Source organism: Colletotrichum navitas, assembly GCF_030913465.1.
Source record: "Colletotrichum navitas strain CBS 125086 chromosome Unknown LY79scaffold_26, whole genome shotgun sequence".
NCBI classification, from domain to species: Eukaryota; Fungi; Ascomycota; class Sordariomycetes; order Glomerellales; family Glomerellaceae; genus Colletotrichum; species Colletotrichum navitas.
This window is the reverse complement of record NW_026850572.1, coordinates 229327-244636: the sequence shown is the minus strand read 5'-3', so window position 1 is coordinate 244636 and position 15310 is coordinate 229327. Positions and strand designations below refer to the sequence as shown.

Below are 15310 nucleotides of genomic sequence, written 5' to 3'. Positions count from 1 at the left end.
CCATCTCCTCCTTGCACTCACCCTGTCTGTCACCAATCGAGCTGTGAATAACATCAGTAGTCTGCTTCTACACTTCTTGCTCCTGGCCTGCCAAGCACACAAGTATTCCCTCGCATCTTCAGTTGCTATATCCAGTCTCGAAGCACACCCTCCCCCGAGCAAAGCTCCCTCCTCTCCTCTCCTCACCTCACATCACCTCGGAACAGCAGCTTCTTTTCGCCAGTCTGCCCCACGACATCGCCCATCATGGCTGCCAACAACATGGTCAACCCCGCCGTGGACCCCAACATCGAAGATGACCTCTTCCAGAAGGAGGTTGAGCAAGTCAAGCAGTGGTGGAGCGAGCCGCGATGGAGACACACCAAGCGGCCATTCACTGCTGAGCAGATCGTTTCCAAAAGAGGTCACCTGAAGATTGAATACCCGAGTAACGCGCAGTCCAAGAAGCTTTACGATATCCTCGAGAAGCGCTTCAAGAACAAGGACGCCAGCTACACCTACGGGTGTCTGGAGCCCACCATGGTCACCCAGATGGCCAAGTACCTCGACACCGTCTACGTCTCCGGCTGGCAATCGTCATCAACAGCCTCCGCCTCGGACGAGCCCGGCCCGGATCTGGCAGACTACCCCTACGTGAGTTTCCAGTGCTCTTCCGGTGCTCAACCTGTTGCTGACCCGCCTTATAGACCACTGTCCCCAACAAAGTCGCCCACCTTTTCATGGCCCAGCTGTTCCACGACCGGAAACAGCGGCAAGAGCGCCTGAGCGTCCCGAAGGAGGCTCGGGCCAAGCTCGCCAACGTCGACTACCTCAGGCCCATCATTGCCGATGCCGACACCGGCCACGGCGGCCTGACTGCCGTCATGAAGCTGACCAAGCTCTTCATCGAGAAGGGCGCTGCCGGCATACACATTGAGGACCAGGCCCCCGGCACCAAGAAGTGCGGTCACATGGCCGGCAAGGTCCTCGTCCCGATCCAGGAGCATATCAACCGCCTCGTCGCCATCCGCGCCCAGGCCGACATCATGGGCTCCAACCTCGTTGCCGTCGCCCGTACAGACGCCGAGGCCGCCACCCTCCTCAGCACCAACATTGACCCACGTGACCACGCCTTCATCCTCGGCTCCACGAATCCCGGTCTCCGGCCCTTGAACGACCTCATGATCGCTGCTGAGATGGCCGGCAAGAACGGCGAGCAGCTTCAGGCCATCGAGGACGACTGGCTCAAGCAGGCCAACCTGAAGCGCTTTGATGACGCCGTCGTCGACGCCATCAAGGTTAGCCCCCAGCCCAACAAGGATGGGCTGGTTCAGAAGTACCTTTCGGCTGCCAAGGGCAAGAGCAACACCGAGGCTCGCGCGATTGCGAAGGGCATCCTCGGTGCCGACGTCCACTTCGACTGGGACTCCCCGCGCACGCGTGAGGGTTACTACCGTCTTCAGGGCGGTTGCGATTGCGCCATCAACCGCGCCATCGCCTACGCGCCTTACTGCGACGCCATCTGGATGGAGAGCAAGCTCCCCGACTACAAGCAGGCGCAGGAGTTTGCCAAAGGTGTCCACGCCGTTTGGCCTGAGCAAAAGTAAGTCGCCATGGAAGACCCACGCCCAAAAATTGAAGAATAAAATAAAACAACTTTTCCCCTCCCCCCGACCAATGACAACCAAGGCTAACTCATGACCCATTAAGGCTCGCTTACAATCTCTCGCCCTCCTTCAACTGGAAGACGGCGATGCCTCGCGCGGAGCAGGAGACGTACATCCGCCGCCTCGCGTCGCTCGGGTACTGCTGGCAGTTCATCACCCTCGCAGGTCTGCATACGACGGCACTCATCAGCGACAAGTTCGCCAAGGCGTACAGCCAACAGGGCATGCGGGCGTACGGCGAGCTCGTGCAAGAGCCCGAGATGGACTCTGGCGTCGACGTCGTCAAGCACCAGAAATGGAGCGGCGCAACATACGTCGACGAGCTGCAAAAAATGGTCACAGGCGGCATCAGCAGTACCGCTGCCATGGGCAAGGGCGTAACGGAGGACCAGTTTCACTAAAGGCGAGTGACATGAAAGGAGAGGCACCAATCTATCAGTTGCGTGACTGTGATAAGACTGTGTGTGTATATTGGAAATGTATCTAGGTGTTGTGGAATATAGTCGGTAGCACGTCAATGGATTGCCATCTGTTTTGCCTGTTCGCCTCCCCGCGGGAAACTCGCGAACATCTGCCGCCCGGCACCGACCGAACAGAAGCCGATCAGACTCACTCCGTGGTCATTGTCCTGGAGCAGTCCCGAAGTTGTGTCCCCACAAACATCCGACGCCAGAGGACCGAAGGACCGGAATACAGGAAGGAGCGAAGAGAAATTTGTAAGGGCCCGCAATGACGCCCCACGGTTATATTCTTACTCGATGCGAGACTATCAAAATTCGCGATGGCAACACGCGACGGAGTGAGTCAGCACCGCTCCTTGACAAAAGAAAAGTGGACACGACGACCGGCATCCTCAACCGAAACTCCGTGGACATCGACGTATTGATGGGCTATAATATGCCCGATTCTCCACGTTCAAAATCTGTTCCCCCAAGAGTCCCTTATTTCACTTATTGTTGCTCATCTAACATTACGCAACCAAGACATCTCAATCACTCACTCACTCTCTCCCTCTCTCTCCCTCTCTTCGCTCGTAATGGCATCCGCATCTTCTTCCGTCGTCATCGTCGGCGCCGGCGTCTTCGGTCTAAGCCTCGCCCTCGAACTCGCTGCCAACAGGGGATATACCTCGGTCACGGTCCTAGACCGCTTCTTGCCGCCCGTCCCGGACGGCAGCTCCGTCGACGTCTCGCGCATCATCCGCACAGAGTACGCCGACCCGCTCTACTCGTCCCTGGCGACGGACGCTCTGCAGGGGTGGCGGACTTCGGAGGTGTACAAGCCGCACTACCACGAGTCCGGGTTCGTCATGATGGCCGACGAGAAGGAGCGCTCGAGCCCGTATTTTGAAAAGTATCGCCGGTGGCGGGGTGAGGCGGCGGAAGGGGGGAAGCCGCTGGAGTTCTTCGAGCCGCCCGACGCGGACGCCGAGGTGAAGAGGCTGTACAAGGGCGTGCAGGCGGACTTGCGGTCGTTTGCGGCCACGCACAACGCCGCGGGCGGGTGGGCGGACGCCGCGGGGGCGATCCGCGCTCTGGCCAGCGAGTGCACGCGCGCGGGGGTCTCGTTCGTGACGGGCGCCCAGGGGACTGTCGTGTCCCTGCAGCGACCCGGGACCCGCGTGACGGGCGTGCGGACGGCGGCGGGGACGACGTGGGAGGCGGAGAGAGTGGTGCTCGCGACGGGGGCGTGGACGAACCGGGTTGTCCCCGGTGTGGGTCACGCCGTTGCGGCGTCGGGGCAGCCGGTCGGGTTCATCCGGCTGTCGGACGAGGAGGCAGACCGAGTGCGGGAGATGCCGGTCATAGTAAACATGAGCACGGGCGTCTTCTGCTTCCCGCCGACGCCGGGGACGAACTTGCTCAAGGTCGCGAGGCACGGGTTCGGGTACGCGACCGAGTTCGAGGCCGAGGTGGGCAGGAAGGTGTCGAGCCCGAGGCTGGCTGGAAGCAACGCCGCGTCCGGGTTCCTGCCGCAGGACGCGGACGAGGGGCTGCGGGAGGGCGTGAGGCTGTTCTTCCCCGAGTTCGCGGAGCGGGAGTGGGCATACAGGCGGCTGTGCTGGTATACCGACACGCCCGAGGGTGATTTTGTCGTCGACTACCATCCCGACATCAAGGGTTTGTTCTTCGCGACCGGCGGTGCTGGGCAGTCAGTTATCCCCCCCCCCGCCCCCATTTTTTGTCAATGATTGGTTGAACTGCTGGTGAGAGTGCATAGGCTGACCTGTGATTACAGCGCGTTCAAGTTCCTCCCGGTCATCGGCTCGCACGTCGCGGATAGCTTCGAGCGCAAGGCGTCCACGCCGTTGCGGGAGAAGTGGAGGATGAGGAGGGCCGTTAACGGAGAGACGACCTTGAAGATGGCTGGGGACGGGAGCCGGGGCGGGCCGCCGCTGCGGAAGCTCTCGCCGCAGGAGCAGGCAAAGCTGTGAAGCGCCAGCTGGGGGTGGCCTCAGGTTCACAATGTGGCTGTCCGACGGTGCAGACGGCTCTCAAGGAATGACCCTTTTTTGAATTATTATTATTTTTTTTCAAAAAGAGAAAGAAAAGAAAAGAAAAAAGGCCATAACCCTCTCAACGGCAGACGCCAGCACTAGGAACATGATAAGATTGAGGTTTCCTGCTACCCTTCTCACTCCCGAACGACAGCTGCCGCGGTCTCCTGCCCTGGGGGTTTCCACTACAAGGCCTAGAAACGGTTGACAGGACTCCGTGCCTTTCGGGCGATGCAGCCGGTTCAATCAATATACCTCCCTGCCTCTGGAGGCAATTGGTTGTCTTGCGCGCGCGCAAACGCAGGCTAGCTTGGTCTGATTGCGCTCGCGTAGTTGGGGCACACCTCGCCGAGGGAACGATTCGTAAACGCCTTCAATTTGTGGTACCGCCATCTTGTCTCCAGCATTATTGATGCAAGGGTGAAGGTGTGATGTCCGCCTGGGTCTGGCAGGCCTGCGTATAATCTCGTTCGAAATGGCCACACAGGGACACAACCAGTCGACTTATGCAGCCTGAGATGTACCTGCACGGCAGGTGAGAGGGGGCTGGCTCTTGACGGGCATAAAAGGGCATAAAAACAAAATGAAACAAAAAGAAACTTCATGCGCAGAAAAAACAGGAATGGTTTGCCTGTTCCATGGTTGGCGCAATCACGGCGCCTCAGTAAATTGTAAGTGGGGACGAAGTTGCCGTCGGTTGTCTCTAATCAAGAAAAAAACAAAGAAGTCAGAAAACAGTTTATTATTGGCGTGGGTCGCCTCTACCATGGTTGATATTCCAAACGCTCATAATAGGAACCGAACAAACCCCCCCCCCCCCCCCCCCCCTGCAGATGATTATATGTGATCGCGCGAGATATGGAGACTTTAACATGGCAGGAGAAGAAGTATGTAGGTCACCCTACAGCCCAGTACTATACGGACCTATTCATTTGTTCCTTTTGTAACCCGTTCCAAGACAAGTTTGATTGCTTTACACAAGCCCGAGGTCCTTTTCCACCATACCTCGGCAGATGGGGTGGTAGAAGTCCCTGTTCTTCTCAAAGGTCTTGAGCGCGAGCTCGCGGTCGACCTTGTTCAGCGAACGGAACAAGGGCCTCACGAACTTCATGCGGCCAACGTGGCCCAGCAGTTCTGCGGCACCCGGGTACGCAGACTTGTCCTCCGCAGCAAGCGCAATCTTGTAGTACGCAGTCTTGAGCTCGGCGTTGCGCGACGAGACAAGGTCGTACGTGGTTCCCAGAAGACGCGCGCGGTCAGCGGACAGCGGGCTAGGGAACTTCTCGATGGTCTCGAGGAGGACCAGCTTCTGGTTTCCGGAGAAGGAGGCCACGTCCTCGGGGGACGGTTTGAAGCTATCGTCCTTCCAGCGCTCGGCGAGCTCGTAGCAGACATCCGCCAGGGTCGTGTCGAACTCGGGCTTGGGAGGGAGGCCGGGCTGGTAGAACCACTTGTCCCAGTCGACGGAGGCGACCTTGTTCTTGATCTCGTCGTCGCCGAGGCCGTTGAAGAAGTCAAGGAAGGTCTCCTTGAACTCGAACGAGTCAAGGGACTTGCGAGACCACTTGGTGAAGTAGTGGGGGATGAACTTGTCAAACGCATCGCGGCCAACGAGACGCTCGAGGTAGTACAGGAAGTGGAAGCCCTTCTCGTAGGGGACGGTGCTGAAGGCGTCGTCAGGGTCGATGCCCTTATGGTTGATAATGAGTTTGGTGAACTCCGAGTCCTTGCCAAAGAGAGCGACGGCGTCCTCTGTGTGTATGATTAGTACAGCGTTCTTGCAAGATGTTGTGAAGAAAGGAGAGAAGAGCTAGTGCACCAACATACCAAGGGCCTTCCAGCCAATAATGGAAGAGAAGTCGCGTTCCGCATCTCCGTGAACAGCCATACCGATACGGCGCTCAAGATACGTAGTCCATCCCTCGTTGAGCCAGCTGAGACGGCAATGTTAGCATCTTCTTCGTCACCAGGCATCTCACCGTCATCTCGCTTACAAGTGCTCCCAGCTGCAGCTGGTGACCAAGTTCCCGCTCCACGAGTGACTCAGCTCGTGCGCAATGACATCCACGTTCTGCTTATCGCCGCTGATGATGGTCGGCGTCGCAAACGTGTAGATGGGGTTCTCCATGCCTCCATAGGGGAAGCTCGGCGGCAGCACCAGTACGTTGTACTGGCCCCACCTGTACGGGAAGACGAGCTTCTCGGCCACCTCCATGAACTTTTCCATGTCGCCCTGCAGCTCCCACTGCGACCCCTTGAGCTCGTCAGGGCCCGTGGCAACGACGCTCCGAGGGCCGATGGGCGCCGTCGCGATGTCTCCGGACGCCAGCGCGAACAGGTACGACGGGATTGGCACCTTCTGCTCGAAGCGGTACACCGTGTCGTCGCCCTTCTTCTCGCTCTCGCCCTCGACGAGCACGCCGCTGGCCACAACGGGCAGCGGCGACGCGAGGACGAAGGTGTACGTCGACTTGACGTCCGGGGTGTCCTGGCAGGGGAACAGGGAGCGGGCGTGGATGGCCTGGCATTGCGAGAACATGTACGGGTGCTTTTTGTTGCCCGTCTGCGCGGGCGTGAGCCATTGCAGCGCGGTGCACTTGTCCGTGGTGGCCAGGTCGACATCGACTTTGACAACATCGCCCTTGGCAGCACCCTGGGGCACGAAGATGTGAAGCGGCGCGCCATAGGGCTCCACGCGGTCCTTGAGCTCCCAGGTGGAGGTGGCGGCGTTAACCTTGACGCTCGAGATGGAGAGGAAGCTAGAGTCGAGGATGATCTCCTTGCTTTGCTTGTCCGTCAGGGACTCGAGCTCGAGCGTGACGGAGCCCTTGAGCGACTTGTCCTTGAAGTCGATGGTGAAGTTGGCCGTCGTGTGCTTGGTCAGCCAGGCGCCGTAGTTGGAGAGGGTGTTGGGGTCCCGGTTTCCTGAAGTGTTCGCCATCTTTGCGGTGGTGCTGCCGAAGGCGGCTGCGCGGCTCTGGGGACCGAAGATGTGGGTGAAGCTTGTTCTGAGCGGAATCGAGCCCTTTGTCAGAAGAGATCGCCACATGTGAGACTGTTGACTTTGCGGAGCTCCAGTCTCCAAAACTTTGGTATCACGGAATTCTATCGTGATGTCGTTGGTAAGCACCTACCATATCTGGCTTAGAGGGGTAGCTTCAGCCACGCGAAGTTGGGGGACGCATATGGGTCAAGCCACATCGTACGCCACACATGCAGCCCCGTTTCCGGCCCGGTTTGGTTCCCTCCCATCCACGTTTGTTTCAGCAACAACCGGCAATCCTTTCCGGTGTCCAGCTCTCAGCCCCCAGCTTCCATCCCAAACATCCAAGGCCACCAAGAGTGAAGGCATTCGACTCCTTCATTCGGTCTGTGTGGTGTGCTGAAGCCTTGCTTGAGCATGCATCCCACGTAACATCGAGATGTCGCCCCCTCTGACCGAGATGCAAGCTGCACTTCGATGACGAACGATTGCTTCGACTTGCTCTGTAAAGTCTTGGGCACAGCAAACAGACTTCGGCCGATAAGCTCGCGGCGGCTTGGCACGTGGGATCTCCCTGTACGTGGTGATTCAAGTACAATACCGGTACCACAATCACCAACACACACCTGAACACACACCTGAACACCGGACTTGTAAGACGGGACGGCCAACATCTGAAACGGCGCTGGCTCTCTGAGATGGGATCTCCCTGCGTGGCGCGCAAGTCTAGCCCTGTGCAAGCCGTACATAGACACCTGCTGGGTATCCCAACTTCGCCCCTGCTCTCCCCCCCCCATCTCTGCATGTCTGTCTCGCATCCTTCGCATGTTACTGACATGCCACCCCCTTCTCTGTCGCAGGAGCACACCCGCCTGGGAAGGACATCTCGTAGCCCAAGGGACTCGAACACACATGGCCGCTCCGTCTTTTCAAGGGTAGGAAACCGGACGAAAAGTCTCCTTCCGCTGGTCCTGGTCTCGCGGCATGGGTCTGGACCTGGAGACGGCCCCGTGCCAAGTAGTTCGTTCGATGTCTCGCCTAGCCCTAGACCCGAAGGTTTCGAAGCCCTCATTGACGGAACCTACAGATAGGGGGGGGGGGGGAAGCGTCGTGATCATGATGATGCTGTTCTTGCAACAATGTTAGGCGTCCAGGTCGCAGCCCCTTGGAGATCGAGCGGCGGGAGAGCCATTCTCGATCCAGGTTTGTCATGATGCCCGCCACACACGCCGTCTCCTTTTCACCTCCTCTCCTGGACCCCTGCCTCTATCTCTCTCTGTATCTTTTTTTATCATTAAAAAAACCACCCTTCACCTTCTACAAGCATTCATAAGGAGCTTCGCACGATGCCCCCGCTCGCTCTCAGAATATCTGCCCCCAACCGGGGATTCACTCCTTCAACGAGGCGGCACGATAGGCAGGGGCTTGTCACCGTCGGGTTCCCAATGCTACTGTTCCTCGCGGTCACACCGGTGGCGTGGCACTGCGTGAGTAATGGAGCCGACCCTTCTAACGTACCCGAAGGTGTGGCCGGCCCCATGGCGGAATCCATCCAGCCAAAAAAGGGTTGGACACGCAGAGATGTGTGTCAGGGCCCGCATAGGTCCATGGGCAGGCAAGCAGGCGAGACTCGCACAAGGTTGCAATCTACGGCCTCGCAAAGAGAAATACATTTCGCGGGTGTACGCCAGATTTCGGCGAGACCAAATTACGGTGTCCGTATGATTCTCCTCAGCTTCAATGTCGCTTCTCGAGACTCACCGCCGGTGAACCCATCCCCATACCGGGTCGCATTCTCAGAAGGAAAGAGTCTGCCGAAATTGAGACTTAAGACGCCAGAAATATTGATTGTCTGGATCAGATGACGGCATGCCACGACGAGTTCGCATTTCGACCTCATCAATCCATCACCGATATTGCAACCAGCCAATAACGCAAGGCCCCCATCTCTCTCTCGGAGGGAGGCTTGTCTGGGCCTCCTTTACCCCACATTCTAACGGGGCCGCTGCTGTCAGGCGTGTCGCAGGAATCCACACTTTTCTGTTCTGGAAGCTCTGGCGTCCAACGGGAGGGCAAGCAGTATGCAACCTGATTGCCAGAGGCCCCGCCCGTTTTCCAATGGAAGAGAGGTGAGAGGGGCAAGTTGGAGATTGAAAAAGGGGCTGCTGCAACACCTATGCCCCCTATAGCGCATATGCCATGTTCCTTAAGATAAGATCCGAGCTATTGTGCTAGGGATTGCCGTCCAGTTGGTGACGCATTTGCCGATATTTGTTTTTACGACGTTCGTGCTGCCAGCCCGGCCCGGTCCCCGAGGGCCAGGGAAAGACGGACCCGAGCCAGGAGAAAGCTCTGCTCTCGCATCCATTATGAAACAGCCCGAAGGTGTGGCCACCCGCGTTTGGCGCACCTAGGCGTCGGGCTTTGCCTTCTATACGAACGGGGTGGGGGGGAGAACCTCGATGGTCGGCTACTGGGGCAATTCAGCTTTTTCTAATTGAATGGAACTCGGTTTCGCACAGGCAGGGGAGGGGAATGACAAGTAAACCCTCCCCCAGCAGCGGACTGCCTCTCCAAGCCTCGCTCAATTCACGCAACACGCAGCAGCGTAACGAGTCTGTCTGTGAGTGAGAGAAGCCCTGGGCCCTGGGCGGCGGAGTGCGCTAGATAGCATGCGTATAGCGGCTCCTCCTTCATCCCAAGCCGGAGGAACGCTAACGATTCAAGCTTAGCAGGGAGTGTCGCGGATCTGGGCCGGGCGCGCACCGCGTGGCTTCGCGTGGGTTGGCTCTTGCGCCGGTGATACTGCACCGGGGCGCGGCAATTGATCGTGCTAGTGCTCAGCGACCGCCAACGGCACAGCCCAGCGAGATGGGGGGGGGGGAGGGACAGAGGTATCTTTGGCGGCGGTAGTATACCTAGACCGATGCCTATGGGGACAAAGATCGGAATGAAGAAAGTGAGCAGAGAGAGAGAGGAGAAACTCAGTGTGGCTCTGGCGGTGCAGAGCAACGTCAGTGCCACGAGTGGAAGCGAAGAGGGTTGTGACGCTTATCGGTAAAGATAGCTGCCTGTATCCGTAGAGGCGGCCCAAGTTCGGACATTGCGTGCTTCTTGGCCGTGCACGCTGTGTACCGTCCCGCTGGATGACTGGCTAGCCGGGAGCCATATCGTGACACTGACGCGCTAGCTACGGTTAAAAGACATCTCGATATAACGAATCTAGTCTGTCTGTATGCGTGAAGAGGGACGGCTCCCCCGCCCGGCTCCCGGTCCGTACACTACCTACCGCCTCGTAGGTGGTGGGTATTACACATGTGCAACCTGGGTCGTAAACTATACAGAGTCACCATCTCCCTCTCCACTGCCCTCCGACACTTCTGCGACTGCAATAGATAAATAGATGGCTTGATCATGCAAGACCAAAACTTGCGGTGACTGGCTGGTCCTTGAGCCGACTGGTGTCTTTCTATCAGATCGTCCGTCGTAGTGTAGGTTAAATTAACCAAACGAGGGAAGGGGAAGAATGGAGTAAAGGGCGGAGAAGAAATAACAAGAACAAAAACAAAAAAAAGAATAAAAAGGCTTGGCACGAACCAGCCATGTGGCACTCGGCATTCGCCCGCTTGTACGCAGTAATCGTCGGAGAAAAAAGAAGGAGAAGAAGAGAAAGAGAGACAGTTGGACTTGTTACTGTGGAAGGATATGCTTGGCGGGGGAGGAGATTGGCTGTTGATCTCTTTCCAGTTATGCCCGTTGGTGTGCATCTCCCGAGACTAAGGTACAACATATACGGTGCACAATGCCAAAAATACACGACGATTAGGAAACTTCCGCAGCGCAGGCTTGTCGATCAGTCACAGACCACTCGCACCCATGCTGTCTCTCTCTTTTTCTCTCTCTCTCTCTATTTCTGTCTCTATTTCTGTCTCTCAGAGTCTTGCGCGCGGCGCGTCTGACAGCACCTGACAGCATCGACCCCGAGACCAGGGGAAACCCTCTTTCCTACAGAAAATGTCCCGAACTCGCGGGCTGGGAGACAATGGTTTTGTGAGCCTGACTGTTGCTTCAAGTTTGCGCTTAAATGCATGGCCCTAGTTGCCTCCCTCGTCCTTGTTACAACGACTCGACGGCCCATCGAGGCACATCACGTATACGGTATACCACACCACGGCAATGAGCTGTCGTAACTGTGTCCGGCTTCTGCACCCATGCCAATGTTCAATGGTCTGGGCCATGGCGGTCTGGCCTTTGGGAGGTGGCTGCAAAAGCAACATCGCAGCGCGCCGTGTGCCCATCACGCAGTATGCATGCAGTATCCGTATACGCGTATATACGATGTGTATGCCCTTGGCTACGCATGAGCCGTCACATTGCCCTGCGCTCGCCGCCTACCACGACTTCCGCTTCGGTCTCTCTCTCTCTCTCTCTGCTGCTTTTGATGAAAGGAGAATGGTATGTGTGGGTTTCTTGTGGCCGTTGGCGAATCGCAGGCGACCGGTGAAAATGCCACGCCCGCCTGGTCTGGATGAAACGGTGTTTCAACCCCGCACTTGAAGGGCGACGGGTGTGTACACGCGACCCGGCCTTGCCTTCTTTTTGGACGAAGGAAGGCGGACAGGACCGCCCGGCAGGGAGCCAGAGGATTGGCCTGCCCCCGTTTTGACAGGATGGTTCATGCAAAGGAGCTTTCTCGTCCAATGTCCGGCGCCAGCTTGACCTCGGGGAGCGCGCACAACCCGGGCTACTTCCCGGTAAAAAAGAGAAGAAGAAAAGAAAAGAAAAAGACATCCCCGAGTGCCTGTTGGGCTTTCTCGTCTCTCTGGAGCTTCGTGTGCTCGTCAACCAAGATGCCACATCGTCAGCCCCATAGTTGCGATTTCAATCGACTGGCAACCTGGTGGGTACGCAGCTCATTAGACCCCATTGGAAGCCATATCCGAGTCCGGAGGAGAACTCGGGAATGTCCAGCGGGATACCGCCATATCTCGTGGGTTGTCGGACAACGGGGTTTCGACCGAATTGTGCTACTGGCGCTAAACAGGGGTTTGCGACGAACTCGAGTCTGGTGCCTGTCATTATATGCATATATTATAGACCAAGACGGCAGGGATGTCGGAGCAATCGTAGTTTGTCTCAAAGTCAGATCCTTACCTAGTTCAGTTGAAAGGGACCTATGCCTGCTGCCGTATTCGTTCAGTAAACAACAAGTCGGACTGACACCCGTTGGGCCTGAGTCGGGTCCTCAGGGAGCGACGGCTGGTCACGACTTGGAACATCATCGCCACAACTCTCAACCCTCTTGCGACTCCTTGGCCCCTCCCCCAACACCCCCAAACTGCTACTCCCCGGTGTGACCGAAGCTCTTTGGAAGGCTTTGGTCCGGCATATCACGTTTCTCTATAGCGGACCTGGGGACCGGCAGAGAGGTCTCCCGAAGGGCGAGGGAGCGTCCGTCTGGCGATTCCAGCTCCACGGAATTTACTTTGTCACGGTACCCATATGCCGTGCGTGGAAGGGGATCCCGCCGGGCATTGGGAAAAGTGCGACTGCCGTGTCCTCTGTACCCGCATGGTGTTGGGAACACAACCGCCCAAGAGAGACGTAGGTCGCAATAGCCGATGCGATGCCCAGCCGTGTGTGCCTGGGTGTGCTGCAAGTACACCTATGAGCGCAATAGACGAGGAAACATACATTACGGCATTCTTGCCGGCCAATTGTCTTCTCTGGTAACGAGAGCACGGCCTATCCCGACGGGACACTGCAAAGTTTCCTGGGAGTCGACCATCAACCCTTTCACTCCTGCTAGCCATGGACAGGGACCCCGAAGAACCGGAGCTTCAGCCACCTGTCAGTCAACCGCGCGGGTTTCCTCGGCTGGCGTAACACTGCGGCACACTATCTGCATCATAGTACGGATTACGCGTGGGTGATGTGGAGTTGTTGTTCAACCACGGGACAAGGGACCAACGGTAGGAATCGTCATAAACAAATATAGAGAATCGACGGCGCAGGTAGGTGATCGGCGGTGATGCTCTTTGGCGATCGTTTCATTAATCTTGGAGCAGTTTTGGACTGGTGGGATACGGTCACTTACTCCCTGACCTTGAGCAACAGCACAGCTAACCAAAGGCTTTTTTTTTTTTTTTTTTTTTTTTTTTTTTTTTTTGATACACCGCCGAGGCCCGGGCCGCGGGTGTCTCTTGCCAAGCGTCGACGCAACTTAAAATTTCCCAGCAATCGCCCTGAGTGTGATGTGCGGAAGCCAACCTCCGTACGCAGTGCAACACCTGTATCATGGTGTTGCGTCCCATGCCTGCTCGCTTTCCGGTTTCTGCTGCTTGGCCCCATGACTTTTGCCCGCAGCCGTAGGCGAGGACTGCAAGGCCCGCCGTCCAGTGTGCCATATCGCTTGCCGTTTGCGACTCGTCCGCATATAAGCGATGTGAAGAATACGACGTTGTTGCAGAGACGGTCTTGACAGCGGGGCTCAATGGGTTGCCACAGTCCGTGGGAGTGTGACAGCGACACAACACCGCTCGTGAACTGGGTCGTAGCCGGCCGATCACCACGCGGACTAGTCCGAGCACACTCATCGTCTGGCCTGGGGAAGTTCCATTGTCTGGTTGTGTCCGTACATGGCCTTTGACATTTCGGTTGTGACCAATGATGTTCGTAATGAGTATCGTCTGAGTCGGATATCTCCCAAACAAACAAATGTGTACCGATCTTGCCCGTCACGTGTGATACAAATCGAGCGGTATGAAATATCATTGCCAAGCCACGACCCCCCGGCCATCAGAACCCACATAATGTTAGATATTGTTCTGCCACCGCTCGAAAGGTAGCAGAGTCTCCTGAGTAGGTAATTGCCAACTGGAGCTCGGAGCTCTGCTCCAGCCAGTGCCGAAGCATTGTTCCGACAGGGGAGCTTCCTTGGGGCACTAGGACCAGGTGTCTTTGTTGCTGTGTGGGAAAGGGGAGGAGGGACGGGGAGCGGAGAGGCAACCTATTCCAGACGTTCGCGTTGCAGCCCGCAAGGGTGTTGGAGGGTCGCGGAAAGGAGGTTGACGAGTCAATCCAGAGGTCTCCCTTTTGGCCCCGTGAAATGGACTATCGCTCTGAGCCTGGGGCATGCGGAATGCAGCAGCAAATTGCATTGCAAGAGGTCGCGAACCCAGTGGCGTTTCCCTCTTATCCTCGATTAATGGGGCACGATCACTAGGTTGGGACGACGAGCAGTGTGGATTCGAGCCAGATATACCCATCACTGTCAAACGACAATTTCCGATCCAATGGAAACTTGAACATGTTGCGCCATGGCTTTCGTCCGGCAAAACAGGGTTGTCGCAACCGCCAGTTACATATCCAGTCATTGTCTGTTGGTCCCGGAGCGGGAGCGGTAGAGAGCGTGTCGTAAGTGCAAACTTTTCAAAGGCTACAGGAGAGATTTGAATGGCGACGTACTGCAAGATCTAGTTGGCTCGAATCAACTGAGACACGTTCAACCGTGCCTACACTTAGATCCCACAGACCAACAACACGTGGCCTCGAGGATGGAATGTGTCTGCACTGTCTCGAGTCAAGCCTGACTTCACTTGACTCTTGGACCTCTGGGCACTCACGCCATCACACTCCCAGTGCAACAGGACGTGATGGACGGGCCACTGAGCGGAGACAGGAGCGTGGAGGCGGTGATGATCTTTAGGACAAGGTTGTTGGTCCTGGAGCCGGACCAGGGGAAGGGGGGCCCTTGCCTCGGGTGCGAAGCCCGGTCAACGATTGCTTCCAGGCTTCCCTGGCGATAGCGCACTTTGTAAACAAGCGACCCAGGGTTTCCACAGTGGATGGGCGGGAGGCCGTAATCGATGGCGACAGTCCTGCTTGAGCGGGGTGATGGAAAGAGGATACCCATGCCGTCCAATGACCGATAGCGAGATTCGCAAAAAAATTTGACGGAGGCGATGACCGATGAGAGAACCGAAACGACACGCTTCTGACCCTGAGCCGCGGACGAGTTCTGTCCGGAATGCGCTTTGTCCCCGCCGGGTGGATCACGCTGTCTGCAGGCAGCTTATTTAGAGCGAGGTGATTGTAGAATGGGTTAGGTCTTACTCCTCATCCTTTCATCGTGAAGAAGAGGAGAAGCCTGCGTACGCTTTGACCTTTGTGGCCGGGTCAATC

The 15310-nt window shown here is 57.0% G+C and overlaps 9 protein-coding genes across 9 annotated transcripts; 4 read left to right on the top strand and 5 right to left on the bottom strand.

The window, feature by feature from the left end:
* Window positions 1-246: 246 nt before the first annotated feature.
* Window positions 247-2047, top strand: LY79DRAFT_514562 (isocitrate lyase family protein; the record flags this gene model as incomplete). Its single annotated transcript, XM_060554629.1, has 3 exons — window positions 247-633; window positions 687-1582; window positions 1690-2047. The coding sequence occupies 3 exons, from the start codon at window positions 247-249 to the stop codon at window positions 2045-2047; spliced, it is 1641 nt and encodes a 546-aa protein (XP_060414627.1).
* Window positions 2048-2682: 635 nt separating this feature from the next.
* On the top strand, window positions 2683-4080 carry LY79DRAFT_514522 (FAD dependent oxidoreductase; the record flags this gene model as incomplete). Its single annotated transcript, XM_060554622.1, has 3 exons — window positions 2683-3047; window positions 3087-3797; window positions 3885-4080. The coding sequence occupies 3 exons, from the start codon at window positions 2683-2685 to the stop codon at window positions 4078-4080; spliced, it is 1272 nt and encodes a 423-aa protein (XP_060414626.1).
* Window positions 4081-4955: 875 nt separating this feature from the next.
* On the bottom strand, window positions 4956-7276 carry LY79DRAFT_606250 (leukotriene A-4 hydrolase/aminopeptidase). Its single transcript, XM_060561886.1, has 3 exons — window positions 6138-7276; window positions 5971-6077; window positions 4956-5895 (listed from the first exon to the last, which is right to left on the bottom strand). Exons 1-3 carry the CDS (start codon window positions 7190-7192, stop codon window positions 5117-5119), a joined length of 1941 nt encoding a protein of 646 aa, XP_060414625.1. The 5' UTR covers window positions 7193-7276; the 3' UTR covers window positions 4956-5116.
* Window positions 7259-8223, bottom strand: LY79DRAFT_552442 (uncharacterized protein). Its single transcript, XM_060557715.1, has one exon. It carries the CDS (start codon window positions 8196-8198, stop codon window positions 7407-7409), a length of 792 nt encoding a protein of 263 aa, XP_060414624.1. The 5' UTR covers window positions 8199-8223; the 3' UTR covers window positions 7259-7406.
* Window positions 8224-8335: 112 nt separating this feature from the next.
* Window positions 8336-9064, top strand: LY79DRAFT_183907 (uncharacterized protein). Its single transcript, XM_060551334.1, has one exon. It carries the CDS (start codon window positions 8473-8475, stop codon window positions 8989-8991), a length of 519 nt encoding a protein of 172 aa, XP_060414623.1. The 5' UTR covers window positions 8336-8472; the 3' UTR covers window positions 8992-9064.
* Window positions 9065-10332: 1268 nt separating this feature from the next.
* LY79DRAFT_552439 (uncharacterized protein) lies at window positions 10333-10925 on the bottom strand. Its single transcript, XM_060557714.1, has one exon. It carries the CDS (start codon window positions 10891-10893, stop codon window positions 10408-10410), a length of 486 nt encoding a protein of 161 aa, XP_060414622.1. The 5' UTR covers window positions 10894-10925; the 3' UTR covers window positions 10333-10407.
* Window positions 10926-11530: 605 nt separating this feature from the next.
* LY79DRAFT_183892 (uncharacterized protein) lies at window positions 11531-12549 on the top strand. The gene has a single exon (XM_060551333.1). It carries the CDS (start codon window positions 11797-11799, stop codon window positions 12481-12483), a length of 687 nt encoding a protein of 228 aa, XP_060414621.1. The 5' UTR covers window positions 11531-11796; the 3' UTR covers window positions 12484-12549.
* A 524-nt stretch (window positions 12550-13073) lies between these two features.
* LY79DRAFT_579406 (uncharacterized protein) lies at window positions 13074-13722 on the bottom strand (the record flags this gene model as incomplete). Its single annotated transcript, XM_060560023.1, has 2 exons — window positions 13074-13248; window positions 13397-13722. The coding sequence occupies 2 exons, from the start codon at window positions 13720-13722 to the stop codon at window positions 13074-13076; spliced, it is 501 nt and encodes a 166-aa protein (XP_060414620.1).
* A 263-nt stretch (window positions 13723-13985) lies between these two features.
* Window positions 13986-14624, bottom strand: LY79DRAFT_183888 (uncharacterized protein). Its single transcript, XM_060551332.1, has one exon. The coding sequence runs from the start codon at window positions 14500-14502 to the stop codon at window positions 14071-14073; it is 432 nt and encodes a 143-aa protein (XP_060414619.1). The 5' UTR covers window positions 14503-14624; the 3' UTR covers window positions 13986-14070.
* Between the last annotated feature and the right edge of the window lie 686 nt (window positions 14625-15310).